Source organism: Amblyraja radiata, chromosome 19 (genome assembly GCF_010909765.2).
Source record: "Amblyraja radiata isolate CabotCenter1 chromosome 19, sAmbRad1.1.pri, whole genome shotgun sequence".
NCBI classification, from domain to species: domain Eukaryota; kingdom Metazoa; phylum Chordata; class Chondrichthyes; order Rajiformes; family Rajidae; genus Amblyraja; species Amblyraja radiata.
Genome location: NC_045974.1, coordinates 7,251,043 through 7,276,140, shown reverse-complemented (window position 1 = coordinate 7,276,140; position 25,098 = coordinate 7,251,043). Strand labels below are relative to the sequence as shown.

At 48.1% G+C, this 25,098-nt stretch overlaps 1 protein-coding gene across 2 annotated transcripts in view; it reads right to left on the bottom strand.

Moving 5' to 3' along the window:
• Positions 1-5,218, bottom strand: part of kiaa0930 (KIAA0930 ortholog) — a 55,395-nt gene extending 50,177 nt beyond the window's left edge. The window contains exon 1 of one of the 2 annotated variants that reach the window (XM_033037567.1): positions 4,937-5,218. In XM_033037567.1, coding sequence (XP_032893458.1) covers positions 4,937-5,060 — 124 coding nt within the window. In that variant the 5' untranslated portion in view covers positions 5,061-5,218. The remainder of the gene's footprint in view (positions 1-4,936) is intronic. The other variant, XM_033037568.1, reaches the window with a different exon arrangement.
• Positions 5,219-25,098: the final 19,880 nt, after the last annotated feature.

Below are 25,098 nucleotides of genomic sequence, written 5' to 3'. Positions count from 1 at the left end.
ATTTATCTGGAGACTTGGATCTAATAAAAATGTATATTAACTGCTATTAAAAATGTCTTGTTATTTTATCAAATCTCTCTCATTTGATTGAGGTTCACTCATTAACCATCATTAAAGCATCCACCGCAAAAACCCGAGAGCAAAATATTTAAAAAATACAAAATTATGGGGAAGATTCTTTTTAATTAAAAAAGTTGCCCAGAGTTCATGTTAGCCGCAATCATTTCTGAATGCATATTAAAAAGTACAGGTAAACAGATTGCATAATAATCAGTAGCAGTGGCCAGAGGGTGGTGAATCTGTGGATTCATCGCCACAGACTGCTGTCATTGGGTATTTTTTAAAGGAGAGATTGATACGTTCTTGATTAGTACGGGTGTCGGGGGTTATGGGGAGAAGGCAGGAGAATGGGGTTGAGAGAGAAAGATAGATCAGCCATAATTAAATGGCGGAGTAGACTTGATGGGCCGAATGGCCTAATTCTGCTCCTATGTCTCCTGAACTTAATATCAATAGCCTATAATGTGATTAGATGCAGAATGGAGGAGAGTATTATCATACCATTATTATCTGGTATTTTCTGTTCAGAGAGGATCTCCAGATAAAGAATCGATTTTCAATACAGCTTAATATTTAGCCAACATCCCACTTCAGTGTAATGCAATAAGGGTACAGCATTCAAACTTTTGCAAATCTTTAACATCAAAGCAGTTGAGTCCAGAAAGAACAGTCAATGCAAACGCGAACTTTTAAAACAGTAAATGCTAGGGCATTGGAAAGTGTTCTTGAACAGAGACTTCGGGATATTGGTACGTGGTTCACTAAAAACGGCAACACAGTTAGACAAGGTGGTGAAGAGGGCATTTAACGTGTGTAGGAAGGAACTGCAGATGCTGATTACACTGTAGACAGGCACAGAATGCTGGAGCAACTCAGCGGGACAGGCAGCATCTCTGGAGAGAAGGAAAGGGTGACGTTTCAGGTCGAGACCCTTCTTCAGATAACATGTTTGACTTCATCGGCCGGGGTACAGGTGGGATGGTACGTTGCAAATCTACAAGTTGTTGGTGAGACCACACTTGGAGCATTGTGCCAAGTTCTAGGCTCCCAGCTATAGGAAGGATGTAATTACGTTGGGAAGGGCGAGAAAAGTTTCACCACAATGTCACCAGGGCTGGAGGCTTGAGTTAGGCAGGGACTTTTTTTCACCCTAGAACATACATGGTTTAGGAGTGATCTTATAGGTGCCGTATAAAATGATGAGGGGCATCGATAAGGTGCATGAACACTCTCTACCTGGAGGAAGAGGAGTCCAAAACTAAAGGCCATATATTTACAGTGAGAAGGAAAAGATTTACAAGGGGGCAGATGGCAAACGCCGGTAGGCGGCGCGACTCTCGTCTGCAGCGGCCTCTGCAGTCCGTCTGCGTTTTTATTATTTTATGTCTATGTTTTAATGTAGTTTTTGTTATTTTTGTTGGGGTATGTGTGTGGGGGGGTGGGGGTGGTGTGGGGGGGGTTGGGGGTAACTTTTAAATCTCTCCCTGCACGGGAGACCCGACCTTTTCTTTGTCGGGTCTCCGTTGTCGTTGGGGCTGCAACGAGGAGCGGCCTCCAACAGGAAGACCGGGGACTCTGGTGCCAACTACTCACCTCACTGTCGCGGAGCTGGCCGAGTCCAGAGCGGGTGGAGCTGTGGTGGACGCTGCTGCGGCCCGAACCCCCGGAGATTCGGTGGCTGCAACTGCGGGTTTGGCGGGCGGCGGCACCGGGAGCCAGCGGGTACCTGGAGGGAGACTGCTTTTCAGGGCTCCCGCAACGGCGACTTCTCCCGCCCGAGTTGCGGGGTTGAAGAGCACCTGGAGCGGGGCCTTACAGCACCGCCCCGCGCGGCTTGGAATGGCCGCGGGAGTTTGCGAGCGCGCGCCGGGGGCTCTAACACCAAGAACCCGGTGTGCGACCTTGCATCACCCGACGTGGCTTTAATGGCCACGGGACAATCGCCATCGCCCGCCGGGGGCTTTGACTTTGACTCTGACATCGGGGGGGGGGGAGTGCAGTGGAGAGAAAAGTTTTTTTGGCCTTCCATCACTGCAATGTGATGGATGTTTATGTAAATTATGTTGTGTCTTGGGTCTATTTGTTTGTAATGTATGGCTGCAGAAACGGCATTTCGTTTGGACCTCAAGGGGTCCAAATGACAATAAATTGAATTGTATTGTATTGTATGGCAACTTATATAGAGGAGAGCAAGTACATGGAATGAGCTGCCAGTGGAAGCTGTGTTGGTGGGTACAATCACAACATTTAGAAGGCATTTGGACAGGTACACGGAGAGGAAAAGGATTAGCAGGGTACGGGCAAAATGCAAGCAAACGTGGCAGCTCAGGGGGGGCAGCATGGTTGGCATGGACGATGTGGGCCAAAGGGCCTGTTGGGAGTGCTGTGCAAGTATAAAACCCATTAAGGGCCTGTCCCACAAGCATGCGACTCCATGCGGCAAGTGCGACCTAACGTGGTCGCTTGAGCCGTACGGCCGGTCCCACAATGATCGCCGGAGCCATATGGAGTTGTGCGGAGTTGGTCCCGACATCACACGGGGCTTCGAAAAACCGGCGACTGTCATAGTCATAGCAGGTCGCCGAAAAACCGGCAACCCATTCCACCTACAACCACACCTACGACAACCTACGTCCACCCCCGACAAGCTACGACAAGGTAAGACAATTCAGTCGCCGGTGCCTGTCGCTGGTTGACGTAGGTAGTTGCCAATGAAACTCACCGAAGTCAGCACCGGCGACAACCTATGTCAGCCAAGCGACATCCTGGCGACAACCTACGACAGCACCTACGTCAGGAGAAGTCAAGCTACTCTCATTGGGGTAAAGCCAACTGCTGCCGAAAGGTTTCGAACATTTCAAAATCCAGCGGCGACTAGAAAAACGCTACGATTCTTTGGGCGACTGAGATCTTTGGGAAGATCTCGGCGAAAACCCACGGGGAGAACCTACAAACTCTGTGCAGGCAGCGCCCGTAGTCAGGATCGAACCCGGGTCTCCGGCGCTGCATTCGCTGTAAGGCAGCAACTCTACCGCTGTGCCACCGTGACCTGCCCAATGTGTCTATATTTTATTGTTGCAAGTTATCTGTACACTGTAAATGGCTTGATTGTAATTGTGCATTGTCTTTCCGCTGACTGGATAGCTCAAAATAAAAAGCTTTTCACTGTACCTCGGTACACGTGACAATAAACTGAACTGTTTTTTTGTTTTTAAAAAAAACTCGTAAGTAATTTCATGAAGGTATTTGTGGGCAAAGGATGCTGATAAATGCTGCAGGCTATTAAAATGTATAACAGGCACCTCACCTGGGGTTAGTGGTTGCATCTTGGACATCCTTGCAACTATCCATTGCGAAGATACTTCAGATATCAATGACATCATTCTTTTCATTGAGGATGGCCCTCACAGTGCGCATGCTCCCCCGTCGCGGCGCACCCTGGGACGTGTAGTCCCCGGCGCTTCCGCTCCCTACCCGGAACAGCGGAGAGCGGCCGGCCGGAAACTACAGCTCCCAGCAGCCGCCGCGCGTCCGAGCATGCTCACTGCCCACCTGCGGCTCCCATTCAAACTGCAGGTTACCTCATCCTCAGCATCCCTTCCCTTCCCAGCACAAGGTAATTGGATTAATGAACGCCCAGAGGTAGGGAGATTCCCTTTCTCCCTTTATGCTGACAAACTTTGCATTGCACGACCCACCTGCAGAACAAGTCATATTCCCTGAACTGAACTTGCAACATTACAATAAAGGCTATCTAATCTAATCTAATCTAATCTAATACAGCAACCCCCACAGCCAAGGAGTAAACCAATTCATTCATGACTGCAGATGGTACAACAATTGCTGGGCTCAGCGCCCTGGCTGGAAACAACGGATTAACCCTCGCCATTTGGTTGCAGCTAAACACCAACAAGCGGTTCGAGCCTCAACACTGCCCATTACAGGGTGGTTGTGGATACAGACCCACACCCACATACTCTAGTGAAACAACCTTGAAACGATGGGCAGTGAATGTTGCAGCTTCAAGCATCAATTCGAGCAAGTTATGCTCAAGGAAATGTATTTGCAAGCACGAGGGAGAGTGTGTGTGAGAGTGTGTGTGGGGGGGGGGGGGGCAGCAGCACTTGTGCTCCCAGCAGCCTGCCATGAACACAAAGTCAATTCAGACCCAGGTGGATCGGGTACAGAATAGCATAAAGAATAGCATAAAGAATTTCCCCAGCAATTTTGTGTACCTAGCATAAAGAATAGGACCACATTCCACCCATCAAGTCCACTCTGCCATTCAATCATGGCTGATCTATCTCTCCCTCCTGACCCCATGCTCCTGCCTTCTCCCCACAACCTCTGACTCTTGTACTAAATCATGGCCCTTAACAGGTCAACACAAAGCACAGGGAGGCTCAGATGCAGTCAAACTAACCGCACGGTAGGTTTTACAAAGGTGGTGAGTGAGGTAATATATATGCATTGCCTATATATATATATATATATGGCAGGTTTTACAAGCGAGGTACACATTGCCTACAGAGGTGGTTTTATAAAGGTTAAGGCGAGGTATCCAGTAACCACATGGGGGGTTCTAAAGGTAGATTTATACACTGACTACATGGTGAGTTGTACAAGTGGAGAGGAGGTACATGGTATTGTCTACATGGTAGGTTTATATGGTGGAGGCAGGGTGTAACATTGACAGGCTCCAGGTAATTGTAGGACCCTCAAGTCGACCTTTCCCCTCTGAGACGTCCCAATGAATATTTTTGCGATGAGTGTTTTCCATGGACCCACCCCAGAAGCAGACGCCCTGCAGCCCAGGGACAGGGACAGGCACAGGGACAGGGACAGGGACAGATTCACAGGCGCCGCCAACACTTACCCAGGCCGCTCATCTCCTGCCTCAGGCTCGCCCGGATCCGCTCCTCCTCGATGGCCGTCAGCATCTTGTGCAAAGACCCGTCCTCTCCTTCCTCTCCAGCTCGGCTCTGTTGAATGGATGCCATCCCTGCCCCTCTGACAGACTTCTCATCGCAGGTCTGTCTCGCTTCCTCCTGCCCCGCTTTATTCCATCACGCCGGCTCCTCTCCTCCTCTCCTCCTCTCCTCCTCTCCTGCTCTCCTGCTCTCCTCCTCTCCTCCTCTCCTCCTCTCCTCCTCTCCACCTCTTCTCTCCTCTTTCCTTCTCCCTCTCTCCCCCCCTCCTCCTCTCCCCTCTCTCCCCCCCCCTCCTCCTCTCCCCTCTTTCCTTCTCTCCTATCCCCTCTCCTCTCTCCCCTCCTCTCTCCTCTCTACTCTACTCTCCTCTCTCCTCTCTCCTCTCTCTACTATACTATACTCTCCTCTCCTCTCTCTCCTCTCTCTCCTCCTCTCTCTACTCTACTCTCCTCCCCTCTCTCCCCTCTCTCTCCTCTCTCTACTCTACTCTCCCCTCTCCCCTCTCCTCTCCCCTCTCTCCTCTCCTCCCCTCTCTCTCCACTCTACTCTCCCCTCTCCCCTCTCTCCTCTCTCTACTCTCCTCTCCCCTCTCTCTACTCTCTCCCCTCTCCTCCCCTCTGTCGCTGCTGGGGCTTCCCTCAGCCCAACACGACTCCTGGGCTGGTGCCTGCTCGATCTCCTCGGGAAAGGGGGGCGATATCCAAACTGCAACCGGCAGACTAACACAACTCACTTCCGTCTGTGGGATCAGCTGAAGGAGGGAGGGAGAGAGCGAGAGAGCAGCGACTGTGTTTCCTGCTCCACACGACCAATTGCAAACAGCAGACACAGACAGCACCAGACCTGCCCTCCAGCCAGTGGAGACTTCAGCGATGGGCTTTACCAGCCTGCCCTGCAGAAGCCCCCCAGAGGATCACAACACACATGAGTCCTCCACAGAGGGGAGTGGCTAAAGCAACATTTAAAACCCCCAAATCGTAAAAAAAAACCCTATTAAAGTAAATAACAAACTGTGTATAAATCCATGAGGGGAAGTCATAGGGTGACTGTTCAGTCCTTTTTACCCAGAGTGGGGGAAATCAAGCACAGTGTCTCATGACATTAATCTCATCACAAGCACCAGAGGACACAGGTTTAAGGTGAGAGGAGAAACCTTTTAATATGAACCCAAGGGGCAACTTTTTTTCCCCATTCAAGACAGTGGTGATTATGTGGAATGAGCTGCCAGAGGAGGTAGTTGAAGCAGCTATAGGTACAATAACATCATTTAAAGGGCACTTGGACAGGAAAGGTTTAGAGGGTTACAAATTATTATATTTATTGTCATCAATGCCCTTTGCATCCTGCTTAGATTTTGTGGGGTTAAGGGAATTCCACAGTATCCAGTTATTAATCCCAAGGTATTCTATCGCCACTCCCAGGGCATCCAGTTACCGATTCCATGATATCCGGTCAAGTGTCAGGAGAGTTTAACTGTCATATGTACTAACAAAGGAACAATGAAACTCTAACTTGTAGCAGCATATCAGGACTGTAAACACAGTACACATGGATAACATTCGGAGGCTGCAGCGAATCGTCCGATCAGCTGAGAAGGTTATTGGCTGCAACCTTCCCTCCATTGACGAACTGTACACTGCAAGGGCCAGGAAGCGAGCGGGCAAGATCATCTCTGACCCCTCTCACCCTGGCCACAAACTCTTTGAATCACTTCCCTCTGGAAGGCGACTCCGGACTGTCAAAACTGCCACAGCCAGACATAAACACAGCTTTTATCCACGAGTAGTTGCTCTACTCAATAACCAAACATCTGTAGCCTCCTTTTGCTCTGGTATTTTATTTAATTCACATGTTTAATCAATAATATTTTATTATTAATGTTTAATGCTTTATGTGTCATTCCTAACTGTCACTGTGTGTCATGTTGTCACTTGCGGGCGGAGCACCAAGGCAAATTCCTTGTATGTGAATACTTGGCCAATAAAACTTATTCTTAAACTAATTCATTCAAACGATAAATAAAAATTCAATAACTTCAACGGTCTTCAATTGAACACTATTCCATTTGATTCCATCACATTCTAGCATCGAGAATGATCGATTCTTGATTAGTACGGGGAGATCGATAGATTCTTGATTAGTAGGGATGCCAGGGGTTATGGGGAGAAGGCAGGAGAGTGGGGTTGAAAGGGAAAGATAGATCAGCTGTGATTGAATGGCGGAGTAGACTGGATGGGCAGAATGGCCTAATTCTGCTCTTACAACTTATGGATCTATGAACATCAATCCCACTAAATTCTTTCACTGATAGTCTATCGTTGGTTGCATGCAGTCTTGCCCAGTTCTTTGGTAGCCAAGGATAGGGTAGATTTGTTACATTGCACAGATTGTTTGTACCATTTTTAGTTCAGTTCAGTTTAGTTTATTGTCACGTGTATCGAGGAACAGTGAAAAGCTTTTTGTTGCGTGCTAACCAGTCAGCAGAAAGACAATAAATGACCACAATCGATTCATTTACAGTGTATAGATACATGATAAGGGAATACCGTTTAGTGCAAGGTAAAGCCAGCAAAGTCCGATCAAGGATAGTCCAAGGGTCAGCAAAGAGGTAGAAAGCAGTTCCGCACTGCTCTCTGGTTGTGGTAGGATGATTCAGTTGCCTGATAACAGAGTCTAAAGGCTAATTGCTGGGATGATGGGAATGCCCTTGCAAGAGTGGTTAGACAATTAGGGGCTGTGTTCCTCGGAGTTTAGAAGAATGAGAGATAAACCTACTCAAAAATCTATATTCATAAGGGGGTTTGACAGAGTATATGTTAATATGTTTTTACCAAGATGGACTATCACAATGTTTAAGAAACATTTAGGCTTGGAACGAGCTGCCAGGTAGTTGAGGCAGGGACTACTGCAAAGTTTAAGAAACAATTAGACAGGTACATGGATAAGTGGTTTAGAGGAATATGGGCCAAATGCAGGCAGATGGGACTAGTGTAGATGGGACATGTTGGTTGATGTGTGGGCAAGTTGGGCTGAAGGGCCTGTTTCCACGCTGTATGACTCTGTGACTGAGAGGGAGTCAGGACCAAAGGGACATAACTGGAAAGTAGAGTGGTATTTAAAACTGAGGTGTGTGGACATTTCTTCTCTCAGAGGGCATGCGAATATCTGGAACTTGCTCCAAAGGGTGGTGAGGCCCAGATTATTAAATGCGTTTAAGGTGGAGATAGATAAATATTTGAAAGATCCAGGAATCGAGGGTTATGGAGAACTGGCACTAAAGAAGAGTTCAGGCATGATCATCATAGTTGATAGAAGTGTACAGCACAGGAACAAGCCCTTCGGCCCACAATGACTGCTAAACATGATGCAAAATTAAACTAATCTCCTCTGCATGCAAGTGATCCACATCCCTCCATTTCCTGCACACTAAGGGTGGCACGGTGGATCAGCAGTAGAGCTACTGCCTTCCAGCGCCAGAGACCCGGGTTCGATCCCGACTACGGGTGCTGTCTGTACGGAGTTAATAATAATAATAATAATAATAATAAATACTTTATTGATCCCCTCAGGGAAATTCAGATGTCCAGAAGCCCCCAACCAACAAACCCACAGATTCAAAACGAACGCAGACAGAAAATACATAGAATACAATGTGGACACTACCTGAGAGCAATAAATACTTAAAAAGACCAATAATTAACAATTAAAAATTAAAAAATTGCAAAATGCATCCCCCTATAGCCTAGCGGTCCGAATTATAAAATCTAATGGCTGCAGGGGTGAAGGATCTCCTGAACCGCTCCGTTCTACAGGGCAGGGAGAGGAGCCGGTTGTTGTTCCGAGTGCTCTTTTGACTCTCCAGAATTACATGGAGGGGATGCCCGGGGTTTTTCAGGATGGCTTGCACCTTGTGCCTCATACGCCTCTCAAGCACATCCATCCCAGAGTCTACTCTCCCCTCCAGCACTGAGCTAGCTCGTTTAAACAGTTTGACCAGCTTCTTGTTGTTTTTTGCACTAATGCTGTTGCCCCAGCAGACAACAGCGTAGAAAATAACACTTGCAACCACAGTGTTGTAAAACATGTGCAGCATTTCATTGCACACATTGAAGGATTTGAGCCTTCTGAGGAAAAAGAGTCTGCTCTGGCCTTTTTTGTAGAGGGAGTCAGAGTTGACAGACCAGTCCAGTTTGTTATCAAGGTGCACTCCAAGGTATTTATATGTCTGCACCACCTCAATGTCAGCCCCTGCAGCGTTGACCGGCTGAAGGGGGAGCTTGGACCTGCCAAAGTTAACCACCATCTCTTTAGTCTTAGTTGTGTTCAGGATGAGACAGTTCTCTTCACTCCAGGCACAAAAGGCACTGGTCAAGTTCCTGTATTCCTCCTCCTGCCCGTTCCTTACACATGCCACAATCGATGTATCATCTGAATATTTCTGTACGTGGCATGTGTCAGACTTATAGTTAAAGTCTGCTGTATACAGGGTGAAGAGGAACGGGGCCAGAACCGTTCCCTGTGGGGCTCCAACATTGCACACCACTGTGCCAGAGACACTGTCCCCCAGCTTGGCAAACTGTGGTCGACCCGTCAGGTAGTCGTGTATCCAGGAGATAAATGTGGAATCCACCCCCATCTTCTTAAGCTTGTCATTCAGAATCAGGGGTTGGATGGTGTTGAACGCACTTGAGAAGTCGAAGAACATAATCCTCACATAGCCACTGGGTTTGTCCAAAAAGGAGTAGATCCGGTGCAGCATGTAGAGGACTGCGTCATCCACCCCAATGTTCTCCTGGTATGCAAACTGTAGTGGGTCGAGTGCGTGCTGGACTTGTGGTCTCAGGAGACGAATGAGTAGCCGCTCCATTGTTTTCATGATATGGGATGTAAGGGCCACCGGTCTGTAGTCGTTGATCTCGGTCGGCCGCCCTGCTTTGGGAACCGGCACGAGACATGATGTTTTCCACAGACCTGGTACCCTCCCTGACTGGAGGCTCAGGTTGAAAATGGTCTGGAGCGGCTCCGCCAGCTGAGCCGCACAGTCTTTTAGTAGCTTGGGACATACACCATCAGGGCCAGCTGCTTTACCAGGGCACACGCAACCTCCTCAGCTCAGCTCTCACCTCGTCCGCCGTGAAGAACAGTTGAGGAGATGCCGGCATAGGAGGTGCTGCAGCTGTGGTGTTGGGGGGGCTGCCTCGTGGAGGTGATGGTGGGGGAGAGGCTGCACCTGTAGAGGTGGGAGGGGATACCAGATCAAACCTGTTATAGAACAGGTTAAACTCATTGGCCTTGTCCACGTCTCCTGACGGCTGGCTTCTCTTCTCCTTGAAGCCAGTGATGGTCTTCATTTCTCTCCACACCTCTTTGATGTTGTTGTACTGCAGTTTCTTCTCCAGCTTCCTTTTATAGTCCCCTTTTGCCTGCTTCATACTCCTTTTCAAGTGGTGCTGTACCCTCTTGATTTTTTCCCGATCACCAACCTTGAAAGCCTCCTTTTTCTCATTTAGGAGGCTCTTGATGTTGCTTGTAATCCAAGGTTTGTTATTGGGAAAGCAACAAACAGTTCTTACTGGCACAACAACATCCCTACAGAAGTTGATGTAGTCTGTTATACATCCAGATATCCTGTCGATGTCCATACAGCTGTTTAATTCCTGTGGCTCCATCAGTATGTCCCAGTCTGTGCATTGAGAGCAGTCCCCCAGTGATTCACTGGCCTCTGGTGTCCACTTTCTGAAAGACCGGGTGGTTGTAGGCTGTCTCAGTACACAGGGTTTGTAAGAAGGCCTTAGATAAACCAGGTTGTGATCTGATTTGCCAAGCGGTGGAAAGGCTAAGACACTATAGGCCTCCTTGACATTGACATAGCACAAGTCCAGTGTCTTATTGTGCCTTGTGGGACAGTCAACATACTGTGAGAAGCCTGACAAGTGGGGGCTGATGTTCACATCAAAGGTTCAAAGGTTCAAAGGTTGATTTATTGTCACATACACTTAGATGTAGTGAAATTCCTTTTGCCAATGCAGCACATAAGAAAGAATACAAACATAACAATAATAAATAGCTTTAACATAAAAACATCCCTCCACAATGGTTCCCATTATGGGGGAAGGCACAAAGTCCAGTCCCATCCCCAATGTCCACCCATAGTCGGGCCTATTGAGGCCTCCACAGTTGCCTTCACGGAGGCCCGATGTTCCAGGCCGTCCTCGCCGGGTGATGATGTTCCGGCGTCGGGAAGAGTCCTCTCAGCGGCATGGGAACCCTGGAACGGCCGCCTCCCTACTCGAGACCGTGGCTTCCGGAGCCGACAAGGCCGCGCCGAATGGAGCTCAACTGGTGATCTCGTCGCGAGATCCCAGGCTCCCGATGTAAAGTTTCAGCGCCGCCGCCCGCAGCTCCGCGATGTTTTTAACGCCGGTCCCAGCTCACCGGAGTTCCAGCGCGGCGACCCAGGCAAGGCACCGCCCGCCCCGCAATGGCGCTCCAGCGCTGCACCGACGTCCTCAGACCCGCAGCTCCGCCGCCGCCGATGCCGCCGCTGCCGATGCCGATGCCGAGGCTCCGGGCGGTCCCCTCAGGAAATGCCGCTCCAGGCCCGCTGGTAGGCCGCGAGGACGGGTCGAAAGTGCAGCCCGGAGAAAAGCTGCATCTCCGACCAGGTAGGGACCCTGAAAATTAGTTTCCCCCTTCCCCCCCCCCTCCCCCACACATAAAAAAGCTGGAACTCCTTAAAAACAAAACACTAAACTAACTAAAAATAAGAAAAAAGAAATGAAAAACAGACAGCTGCAGGCTAAGCAGCCATACCCCCTACAGGTCGGCGCCAACAATGATTGAAGTCCCCTGATAAGGCAATGAGTACGTCCGGGTGTCGGGTCTGTAATCTCGTTTGTACATTCTCCACGTGACCTGCGTGGGTTTTCTCCGAGATCTCCGGTTTCCTCCCATATTCCAAAATCGTACATGTTTGTGGGTTAATTGGCTTTGGTAAAATTGTAACTTGCCTCTAGTAACTGCAGGATAGTGTTAACGTGCGGGGATCGCTGGTCGGTGCCGGCTCGGTGAGTGGAAGGTCCTGTTTCCGCGCTGTAACTCTAAATTAAATGAATCTAACCCAAACTCAGTATTTAACCAGTCATCCCATGTTCCATCAAACATTTCAGAAGGTCTACTCACCCGTTTCAGAATTTGTCATCAATATTTCAGCATTTCAATTATCACAAGACCCATGGTTTCCAATCACTGAATACATAGTATCTTTCTGTCAATCTTGTCGTAGCTGAACACCAGTCCAATCTTATCACATTACTAATGTTACAAAGTATTTTTTAATATATCACAAAATATCCAATGTTATTTTACCTCATTATTCATCCCTTGGCATCCAATCGTCAAACTAACAGTAACAGTTTTATGAATTAAATTAATTCAATCACCAATTCTACAACATTCATTCATCAATGGTGGACAAAAATGCTGGGGAAACTCAGCGGGTGAGGCAGCATCTATGGAGTGAAGGAAATAGGCAACGTTTCGGGTCGAAACGTTGCCTATTTCCTTCGCTCCATAGATGCTGCCTCACCCGCTGAGTTTCTCCAGCATTTTTGTCCACCTTCGGTTTTCCAGCATCTGCAGTTCCTTCTTAAACATTCATTCATCGATGTTGCAATTCTTCTGTCATCGGTGGGGGCGCTGGAATGGCGGCAGCCCTGTCAGCAGCGCGTTAGTTTTTTCAACTTTTTTAATTTTTTTTAGTATGTTTTAAAGTATGTTTTTAATTTTTCTTTCTGTGTTTTATGTGTGGGGGGGTGAGGGGGAAACCGTTTCGGCCGCCTCCTCCATGGAGAGGCGACTTTTTCCAGGTCGCCTCCCCCGTGGCCTAACAGCAAGGATCGGCGCGGCCTTTCCCGGAGACGCGCCCGGGGCTTCAGCGGCGGGCGCAGCGTGGACTCTCGGCGTGGAGCGGGTGAGCCCTCGCTGGAGGGGAGCGCTCCGTTTCGCTGGCCCGGGGCAGCCGGCAGCCTGAAGCCGCGGTCTGCACAGTTCCAGCTGGTGCGGCGTCTGCAGCCCGCGATCCCTCGTGGGGGACCCGGGGGAAGAAGAAGCCATCACTGCCGGCCCGCGGCCAACTTCTACCGCGGGTCCGGCATGGACTTACCATCACCCCTGGAGGGGAGCTTCGACCGCCGGCCCTGCGGTCTGCGGTGCTTCTGGCTGCGGCGCGGCGGGAACTTTAAACTTTAAATCTCGACCGCCGGCCTGCGGCCTACACCAACTTAAAGCCGCGGTCTCTGGTGGGGAAGAGCCGATCCTGGACTTACCTGGACCTGTACCTTGTCCTTTTACCATCTGGACGCCCGCAGCAATGGCTGCGGAGGGTTGAGGTCCCGACCACGGGGGAAAATGGAGGAGGACTGGCCAAATTGTGTGCCTTCCACCACAGTGATGAATGCTGTGGTGGATGTTTATGTTAAATTTTGATTGTGTTTTTGTGTGTGTTCTTTATCATTGTACCGCTGCTGACATATTCATTTCACTTGCACTTTATGTGCAATGTGACAAATAAACCGTATTGTATTGTATATTGTACCAAACAAATGTTACCGGCAATAGGGTCTCCCATTGAATTTTACTGCAAATTCCAGGCGACTATCACACAAGATTATTGTCAACCTATTTATGTCTAACTAACAATCTCATGCAATTCTATCTTATTCTCAATAGTTAACTACACATAGTGGTTAATTATTACGCTACAGTTTGTAATCAATGTCGTGAATTGTTTGTAATATTCAGAACCTTCTTGTAGACTGAAGGCACAAGAGATGGCCTCAGTCATTTAAGAGGGAGTTAGATGTGGCCCTTGTGGCTAAAGGGATCAGGGGGTATGGAGAGAAGGCAGGTACAGGATACTGAGTTGGATGATCAGCCATGATCATATTGAATGGTGGTGCAGGCTCGAAGGGCCGAATGGCCTACTCCTGCACCTATTTTCTATGTTTCTATGTTTCTATGTCTTAAATTTTGGTCGCCCAATTATAGGAAGGATGTCAACAAAATAGAGAGAGTACAGAGGAGATTTACGAGAATGTTGCCTGGGTTTCAGCAACTAAGTTACAGAGAAAGGTTGAATAAGTTAGGTCTTTATTCTTTGGAGCGCAGAAGGTTAAGGGGGGACTCGATAGAGGTCTTTAAAATGATGAAAGGGATAGACAGAGTTGACGTGGACAAGCTTTTCCCATTGAGAGTAGGGAAGGTTCAAACAAGAGGACATGACTTGAGAATTAAGGGACAGAAGTTTAGAGGTAACATGAGGGGGAACTTCTTTACTCAGAGAGTGGTGGCTGTGTGGAATGAGCTTCCAGTGGAAGTGGTGGAGGCAGGTTCGAATTTATCATTTAAAAATAAATTGGATAGGTATATGGATGGGAAAGGAATGGAGGGTTATGGTCTGAGTGCAGGTAGATGGGACTAGGGGAAAATAATTGTTCAGCACGGACTTGTAGGGCCGAGATGGCCTGTTTCCATGCTGTAATTATTATATGGTTAATGCAAGGTTTTGCCCCAAAAACGTAGATCATTCCCTCCAATCCACAGATGCTGCTCGATCCGCAGAGTTCTTGAATTGAATTGAATACTTTATTGTCACATGCAACATTATTTGCTAAAGTAAACAGTGATGGACTAGCTCTTTATATGACCCAGTCTCAAAGGTTGACATGATTGCTAAATAATGAGCACAATGTGAACTATGGGCCTTAATCTGACAGTTTAATTAACAAGCAGAACTCTTAAAAACAATTAGACAACGCAAGCAACAATATTAAGAATTCATATCCATTGTAGACACAGACATTTAATAATCTAATTGTTTTTAAATTAGTAACGGGACATTGATTAAATCCGGCAACAATGTGTTTATTTACAACTACAGTCAACTTTCTGTGTTCAAGGTAAAAAGATCATGAGACCATGACATGGGAGCAGAATTAGGCCATTCGACCCAACTTGCCCACACCGATCAACATGTTCCATCTACACCAGTCCCACTTGCCTGCGTTTGACCCTTATTTCCCAAAACCTGTCCAATCCACGTACCTTTCCAAATGTTTCTTAAACGTTGTGATAGTACCTGCCTCAACTGCCTCTTCCGGCAGCTCGTGCCCGTACACCCTCCACACTTTGTGTGATAATCTTTCCCCTCGGAGTCCTATGAAATCTTTCCCCCTTCACCTTAAACCTATGCCCTCTGGTCCTCGATTCACCCACTATAACTCTGCAGACTCTCGACTAGAAACAAGGGTTGCACAAGGGCAGATCATTAAAACTCTTCAAAACATGGAACATGGAACAGCACAGCACAGGACAATAGACAATAGGTGCAGGAGGAGGCCATTCGGCCGTTCGAGCCAGCACCACCATTCAATGTGATCATGGCTGATCATCCCCAATCAGTACCCCGTTCCTGCCTTCTCCCCATATCCCCTGACTCTGCTATTTTTAAGAGCCCTATCTAGCTTTCTCTTGAAAGCATCCAGAGAACCGGCCTCCACCACCCTCTGAGGCAGAGAATTCCACAGACTCACCACTCTCTGTGAGAAAAAGTGTTTCCTCGTCTCTGTTCTAAATGGCTTACTCCTTATTCTTAAACTGTGGCCCCTGGTTCTGGACTCCCCCAACATCGGGAACATGTTTCCTGCCTCTAGCGTGTCCAAGCCCTTAACAATCTTATATGTTTCAATGGGCTGAAGGAGCAGGCCCTTCGGCCCACAATGTTTGTGCCGAACATGATGCCAAGTTAAACTGATCTCATCTGCTGCACATGAGCCATATCCCTCTATTCCCTGTGCTTCCATGTGCCTATCTAAAAGGCTTTTAAACAGCACTATCGTATCTGCCTCCACCTCCATCGCTGGCAATGTGTTCCAGGTAGGGTTGCCAACATTCTCACTCCCAAATAAGGGACAAAAGGTCAAAATAAGTGACAAATTCCCGACGGCAATTCGTTGACCGACTCAGCCGTGGCTGGGTGAATGATGAGTCGGCCCGGGTGCTGGACTGCACACAAAGCCCAGCCGGCGGGCCAGCTGAGGAGTTTTGGCCGTGTGTCTTTGCGCACAAAGTCCGGCGCCCCATCCAACTCATGAGCTGATGATCGGCCATGAATGAGAAGGAGGGGTGGTGGTGTTGGCGGTAAGCGAAGGTCCTAAGGTCGGACAGCTGGCCGGGCTGTTGACCGACGGGGCCACGGGCGAGGTGCTGCTGCTGCACTCCATGGGCTGCACTACGTCAGGACGGGTGAGGCGGGGCCGGACGCGACGCTCCAACCCGACAGTCCCCTCGACCCGAGTAGTAGCAGTCAAATACGGGACAAGGGCGGTCCCGTACAGGACAAACCAATTTAGCCCAATATACGGGATCTCCATGCTAATATGGGACAGTTGACAACCCTAGTTCCAGGCCCCCATCTCTACTACCGGTCAATAATTAGTTTCAGCTTTATTTAGATAGGAGGGCACCATGGTTCTCTGCTTTGTCAACCTCAGCCCTCGTGGATAGACTGAGAGAGAAAATAGAAAGAGGGCAAGGAAATGAATGTAAATCAACATTGTGTGTAAAATCATGAGAGGAATAGATCGGGGAGAAGCACCAAGTCTCTTGCACCAGAGTAGGCGAATCGAGGACCAAAGGACATAGGTTTAAAGGTGAAGGGGAAAAGATTTAATAGGAATCTGAGGGGTAACCTTTTTACACAAAGGGTGGTTGGTGTATGGAACAAGCTGCCAGTGGAGGTCATTGAAGCTGGGACTATCCCAACAATTAAGAAAGAGTTAGACAGGTACATGGATAGGGCAGGTTTGGAGGGATATGGACCAAACGTGGGCAGATGGGACTAGTGTAGCTGGGACATGTTGGGCAAGTTGGGCTGAAGGGCCTGTTTCCACGCTGCATCACTCTATGACTCTATTTCCCGTTTAGTGAAAGGGAATATGATCTTAAAAGGTGATCAGTTCAGCCAGCGTAGGCTCACCCTAAACATTGCGATCAACCTCCATGTGGTGGCAAAGATAACTGTGAGTTGACCTGTACTTTGATGGGGACAGTTCCTATATTCACCACAAGGTGGCCGTATTGAGCCAAATGGTTTAGAAAATGTGTGTAGGATCTGCAGATAGACAAAAGTGCTGGAGAAACTCAGCGGGTGAGGGAACATCTATGGAGCGAAGGAAATAGCCAGCATTTCGGGCCGAAACCCTTCTTCGGACTGATCAAACTGCAGACACCAAAGATAGACACAAAAGTGACTCAGCGGGACAGGCAGCATCTCTGGGGAGAAGGAATGGGTGACATTTCAGGTCTGAAGAAGAATCTCGACCCAAAACATCAACCATTTCTTCTTTGCAGAGAAGCTGCCTGTCCCACTGAGTTACCCCATCCGTCTTTAATTAGATGATGATTCAGTTCCTCGTCCGCCCTGATTTAAGTGATTCTGTGATTGCGTACAGTTTTGGTCTCCAAATCTGAGGAAAGACATTCTTGCCGTAGAGGGAGTACAGAGAAGGTTCACCAGACTGATTCCTGGGATGTCAGGACTTTCATATGAAGAAAGACTGGATAGACTCGGCTTGTACTCGCTAGAATTTAGAAGATTGAGGAGGGATTTTATAGAAACTTGCAAAATTCTTAAGGGGTTGGACAGGCTAGATGCAGGAAGATTGTTCCCGATGTTGGGGAAGTCCAGAACAAGGGGTCACAGTTTAAGGATAAGGGGGAATTCCTTTAGGACCGAGATGAGGAAAATATTTTTCACACAGAGAGTGGTGAATCTCTGGAATTCTCTGCCACAGAAGGTAGTTGAGGCCAGTTCATTGGCTATATTTAGGAGGGAGTTAGATGTGGCCCTTGTGGCGAAAGGGATCAGGGGGTATGGAGAGAAGGCAGGTACAGGATACTGAGTTGGATGATCAGCCATGATCATATTGAATGGCGGTGCAGGCTCGAAGGGCCGAATGGCCTACTCCTGCGCCTATTTTCTATGTTTCTCACCTGTTCACCTCCCCCTCCCCCAACCCTTCCACCCCCCCCACACCAAGCCCCCCTCTCCCCACCACATCTTCACCCTTCCTTGAGTTTTTTATGTTCCCTTCTCTTCCTCTTGTTAAGCATATGTTGGGTGTCCATACCACTGGCATTCTCTTTCAGAAGATGAGATCTTTTTTGTTCTCGTAGTTGCGTACCCTCCCACAATTAACGAGGACCTCCTCTAACCTCATCTACTGCATCCACTGTTCGCACACATCCAGATTCAGAGACAGTTTCTTCCCAGCTGTAATCAGGCAACTGAACCATCCTACCACAACCAGAGGGATCATAAGATCAAGTGATAGGAGCAAAACTAGGCCATTCGGCCCATCAAGTACTCCGCCATTCAATCATGGCTGACCTATCTCTCCCTCTTAACCCCATTCTCCTGCCTCCTCCCCACAACCCCTGACACTTGTACTAATCAAGAATCTATCTTGATCAGTAACGAGAGCCATGCTGAACTACGATCAACCTCTTTGATGACCCTTGAACTATCCTTGATTGGAGTTTCCTGGCTTCACCTTGCACTAAACATTATTCCCGTATCATGTACGACAGATGGCACAATGGGCTAAGTGTTCGACTGGCAACCGGAAGGTAGCCGGTTCGAATCCCGCTTGGAGTGCATACTGTCGTTGTGTCCTTGGGCAAGACACTTCACCCACCTTTGCCTGTGTGTGAATGTGTGTGAATGTGTGTGAGTGATTGGTGGTGGTCGGAGGGGCCGTAGGCGCAGATTGGCAGCCACGATTCCGTCAGTCTGCCCCAGGGCAGCTGTGGCTACAGAAGTAGCTTACCACCACCGAGTGTGACTGAGGAGTGAATGAATAATGCGATGTAAAGTGCCTTGAGTATTAGAAAGGCGCTATATAAATCCCATCCATTATTATTATTATTATTATGTATCCAGTGGCGGACTGGGTCTAAAAATATTGGTTGCCAGGAGACAAAGGGGGCCCACTTCATTAGGGGCCCACTTGCCATCGGGCAAGCTGACACCCCTGGCCAGTCCGCCACTGCATGTATCAATACAGTGTAAGTGGCTCGATTGGAATCATGTATAGTCTTTCCGCCGACTGGTTAGCATGCGGCAAAAAGTGTACCTCGGTACACGTGACGTTGAACTGAACTGAAGCGAGATCCAACACAGACTCAGCAACCATTTTAACCAAACGCTTGCGCTCGGTCCGCTGAGGCCTACGAGATCTCCCGGTTGCCAACCATTTCAACTCCCCCCCCCCCATTCCCACACTGACCTTTCTGGTCCTGGGCCTCCTCCATTGCCAGAGTGAGGCCACACGCAAATTGGAGCAAACAGCACCTCATATTTGTGTTCAAGAAGGAACTGCAGATGCTGGAAGATCGAAGGTACACAAAAATGCTGGAGAAACTCAGCGGGTGCAGCAGCATCTATGGAGCGAAGGAAATCCTCATATTTCGCTTGGGCAGCTCACAACCCAGCGGTATGAACATTGAATTTTCTAATTTCAAGTAACTTCATCTTACACGCCCCTCCACCTCGCCTTCCTTGACACCTTCTCCCTCTGTGGTCATTTAACCAGTTCCACAGTTCTACACATTGTTTCTCTTGAGATCACACCTTCCCCAGACAACAATGGACCTGCTGGGCACCACCTTGCCTGAGGTCATTTGATCCTGGTCATTTCTCATCTCCAGCTCTTCTCCTCCTCCCCCATCCACCCCCTCACCCCCTACTTTCAGACTGAAGAAGGGTCCCGGCCCATAACATCACCCATCCTCTTTCACCAGAGATGCTGCCTGACCCGTTGAGTCACTCCAGGACATCATGTCTATCCTTAACAAGAACTTGCTGCAAACAGCCAGAGATGCTTCCTTATCTAAGGAGTTCAAGTTCAAGTGAGTTTATTGTCATGTGTCCCTGTATAGGACAATCAAATTCTTGCTTTGCTTAAGCACACAGAAAAAATAGTAGGCATTTACTACAAAACAGATAAATGTGTCCATATACCATGATATAAATATATACACACATGAATAAATAAACTGGTAAAGTGCAAATAACAGAAAGTGGTTATTAATAATCAGAGTTTTGTCCGAGCCAGGTTTAATAGCCTGATGGCTGTGGGGAAGTAGCTATTCCTGAACCTGGTTGTTGCAGTCTTCAGGCTCCTGTACCTTCTACCTGAAGGTAGCAGGGAGATGAGTGTGTGGCCAGGATGGTGTGGGTCTTTGATGATACTGCCAGCCTTTTTGAGGCAGCGACTGCGATAAATCCCCTCGATGGAAGGAAGGTCAGAGCCGATGATGGACTGGGCAGTGTTTACTACTTTTTGTAGTCTTTTCCTCTCCAGGGCGCTCAAATTGCCGAACCAAGCCATGATGCAACCGGTCAGCATGCTCTCTACTGTGCACCTGTAGAAGTTAGAGAGAGTCTTCCTTGACAAACCGACTCTCCGTAATCTTCTCAGGAAGTAGAGGCGCTGATGTGCTTTTTGATAATTGCGTTAGTGTTCTCGGACCAGGAAAGATCTTCAGAGATGTGCACGCCCAGGAATTTGAAGTTCTTGACCCTTTCAACCATCGACCCGTTGATATAAATGGGGCTGTGGGTCCCCCTCCTACTCCTTCCAAAGTCCACAATCAGTTCCTTGGTTTTGCTGGTGTTGAGGGCCAGGTTATTGCGCTGGCACCATATGGACAGTTGCTCGATCTCCCTTCTATATTCTGACTCATCCCCATCAGTGATACGCCCCACAACAGTGGTGTCGTCAGCGAACTTGATGATGGAGTTCGCACTGTGACTGGCTACGCAGTCATGGGTATAGAGTGAGTACAGCAGGGGGCTGAGCACGCAGCCTTGAGGTGCTCCCGTGCTGATTGTTATCGAGGCTGACACATTTCCACCAATACGAACAGACTGTGGTCTGTGGACGAGGAAGTCGAGGATCCAGTTGCAGAGGGATGCGCAGAGACCCAGTTCTGCGAGTTTGGTAACCAGTTTGGAGGGGATGATTGTGTTAAATGCCGAGCTGTAATCAATGAATAACAGCCTGACATATGAGTTTTTGTTGTCCAAGTGGTCCAGTGCGGAGTGGAGGGCCAGCGAGATCGCATCCACCGTTGATCTGTTATGGCGGTAAGCGAACTGCAGTGGGTCCAGGTTTTTGTCGAGGTAGGAGTTGATTTGCTCCATGATCAACCTCTCAAAGCACTTCATCACCACAGACGTTAGTGCCACTGGTCGATAGTCATTGAGGCACGTCGTCACCTTACTCTTCTTGGGCACCGGTATAATTGATGCCCTTTTAAAGCAGGTGGGGACCTCAGACCTCAGAAGTGAGAGGTTGAAAATGTCCGTTAAAACTCCAGCCAGTTGGTCCGCACAGGTTTTTAGAACACGACCGGGTATACCATCAGGACCAAGTGCTTTTCGGGGGTTCACCCCCTGAAGGATTTCCTGACATCGGCCTCTGTGACTGAGACTGAAATGCCATCACAGTGAATGGGGGATCGGGAAGGCACATCAGTATTCTCTCTGTCAAAGCGTGCGTAAAACGCATTGAGCTCGTCAGGGAGTGATGTTACACCGGCATTCGAGCTGCCTCCTGGTTTTGCCTTGTAGGAGGTGATTGCATTCAGGCCCTGCCACAGCTGCCGAACATCTGTCTCGTCCACCAGTTTGGAGCAGAAGTCCCTTTTGGCCTTTTTGATGGCCTTACCAAGGTCGTATCTGGTCTTCATGTAGGCCACTGTATCATTGGAGGTGAATGCCCTGTGTCTGTTCTTCAGGAGAGTGCGGATCTCAAAGTTCATCCAAGGTTTCTGATTGGGAAACACTCAGAAGGTTTTTGTAGGGATGCAGTCCTCCACACATTTCTTTATGAAGTCTGTAACGACTGTGGCATACACTTGGACAGTGAGAAGTCACTGAAACAAATATCTCTATTTCTCTCAGTATGAAGCAGGAAACATCATTGTGAAGTTGCTGAGAGAGTTAAGATTAACCAGTTGAAGAAATGAAGTCCTTGTATGGGATCCAAGGAGAGATAGCTGAATGGATAGCAAATTGGCTCCATGGAAGGAAGCAGAGGGTGATGGTGGAAGGTTGCATCCCAGACTGGAGGCCTGTAACTAGTGATGTGCCTCAGGGTTCGGTGCTGGGCCTGTTACTGTTTGTCATCTACATCAATGAGTTGGATGAGAACATACAGGGCAAGATTAGCAAGTTTGCTGATGATACAAAGGCGAGTGGTTATGCAGATGTGAGTTTCAAGTGAGTTTCAAGTGAGTTTATTGTCATGTGTCCCTGTATGGGACAATGAAATTCTTGCTTTGCTTAAGCGCACAGAACATAGTAGGCATTAATACAAAACAGATAAATGTGTCCATATACCATGATATAAATATATACACACATGAATAAATAAACTGGTTATTTGCACTTTACCAGTTTATTTATTCATGTGTGTATATATTTATATCATGGTATATGGACACATTTATCTGTTTTGTAGTAAATGTCTACTATGTTCTGTGTGCTGAAGCAAAGCAAGAATTTCATTGTCCTATACAGGGACACATGACAATAAACTCACTTGAACTTGATAGTGAAGATGGTTGTGAACGATTGCAGCAGGATCTGGATCGATTGGCCAGGTGGGCGGAGGAATGGTTGATGGAATTTAATACAAAGTGTGAGGTGTTGCATTTTGGGATGTCTAACAAGGGCAGGACCTACACAGTGAATGGTAGGTCTCTGGGTAGTGTTGTAGAGCAGAGGGATCTAGGAGTACAGGTGCATGGTTCCTTGAAGGTCGAGTCGCAGATAGATAAGGCGGTCAAAAAGGCTTTTGACACTTTGGCCTTCATCAGTCAGAGTATTGAGTATAGAAGTTGGGAGGTCATGTTGCAGTTATATAAGATGTTGGTGGGACCACATTTAGAATATTGTGTTCAGTTCTGGGCACCATGTATAGGAAATATATTGTCAAGCTTGAAAGGGTTCAGAAAAGATTTACGAGGATGTTGCCAGGACTAGAGGGTGTGAGCTATAGGGAGAGGTTGAGTAGGCTGGGTCTCTATTCCATGGAGCGCAGGAGGATGAGGGGTGATCTTATAGAGGTGTACAAAATCATGAGAGGAATAGATCGGGTAGATGTACAGAGTCTCTTGCCCAGAGTTGGGGGAATCGAGGACCAGAGGACATAGGTTCAAGGTGAAGGGGAAAAGATTTAATAGGAATCTGAGGGGTAATATTTTCACACAAAGGGTGGTGGGTGTAAGGAATGAGCTGCCAGAGGAGGTAGTTTACCATATAACCATATAACAATTACAGCACGGAAACAGGCCATCTCGGCCCTACAAGTCCGTGCCGAACAACTTTTTTCCCTTAGTCCCACCTGCCTGCACTCATACCATAACCCTCCATTCCCTTCTCATCCATATGCCTATCCAATTTATTTTTAAATGATACCAACGAACCTGCCTCCACCACCTCCACTGGAAGCTCATTCCACACCGCTACCACCCTCTGAGTAAAGAAGTTCCCCCTCATGTTACCCCTAAACTTCTGTCCCTTAATTCTGAAGTCATGTCCTCTTGTTTGAACCTTCCCTATTCTCAAAGGGAAAAGCTTATCCACATCAACTCTGTCTATCCCTCTCATCATTTTAAAGACCTCTATCAAGTCCCCCCCTTAACCTTCTGCGCTCCAGAGAATAAAGACCTAACTTCAACCTTTCTCTGTAACTTAGTTGTTGAAACCCAGGCAGTTTAGGCTGGGACTATCCCATTGTTTAAGAAACAGTTAGGCAGGTACATGTATAGGACAGGTTTGGAGGGATATAGAGCAAGCACAGGCAATTGGGACTAGTGTAGCTGGAAAGTGTGGGCAAGTTGGGCCGTAGGGCCTGTTTCTACACTGGATCACTCTATGCCTCTCTAAGCTAGGGTACCGTCCATTCACCTCCACCCTATTGTGGACAATGATGCACTACAATGCTGACAACTATATTGTGTACATTGTATCTTCCCCTTTGCTCTACATTAACCACAAGAAAAGAATGTAAACTTACTGCATTGCCATCTTCTCAGCATCAACAACTCAGAAGAATGCTTTGTGACAATGCACTCCAAAGCTGTCCCGGTCTGGCCTAACACTTCTTAAAGACTGCCTGAACTGGTGTTGCAAGAGGAGAAGGTGGAAGAGAGGAACAGTAGTCAATTAAAAATAAAACATTATAATTTAAACATGTGAAGAATGAAATAAAATACCAGAGCACAAGGAGGCTACAGACTTTTGGTTGTTGAGTAGAGCTACTGCGCGTGGGGAAAAAAAAACTGTGTTTATGTCTGGCTGTGGCAGCTTTGACAGTCCGGAGTCGCCTTCCAGAGGGAAGTGATTTAAAGAGTTTGTGGCCAGGGTGAGAGGGGTCAGAGATGATCTTGCCCGCTCGCTTCCTGGCCCTTGCAGTGTACAGTTCATCAATGGAGGGAAGGTTGCAGCCAATAATCTTCTCTGCTGATTGGACGATTCGCTGCAGCCTCCAGGTGTCGTGCTTGGTGGCTGAGCCAAACCAGACCATGATGGAGAAGGTGAGGACAGATTCTACGATGGACCATCATTGCCTGTGGCAGATTGTGCTTCCTCAGCTGCCGCAGGAAGTACATCCTCTGTTGGGCCTTTATGACTGTGGAGTTGATGGTGGCCCCCCCCCCCCCCCCCCCCCCCCCCATTTAAGGTCCCTGGAGATGATGGTTCCAAGGAACTTAAATAGAGGAGAGAAGAGAGTACGCAGCCTATGCTGATGGTCTGCGCGTCTGAGTTGTGTTTTCCCAGCCTCACATGCTGCTTCCAGTCTGTCAGGAAGTTGGTGATCCACTGACAGAGGGGTTCAGGCACAGTCAACTTGGAAAGTTTAGAGTGTAGCAGCTCTGGCACAATGGTGTTGAATGCAGAGCTAAAATCAACAAACAAAATCCTTGCATAGGTCCCCTGGCGGTGTAGGTGCTGGAGGATGAAGTGCAGGTCTAG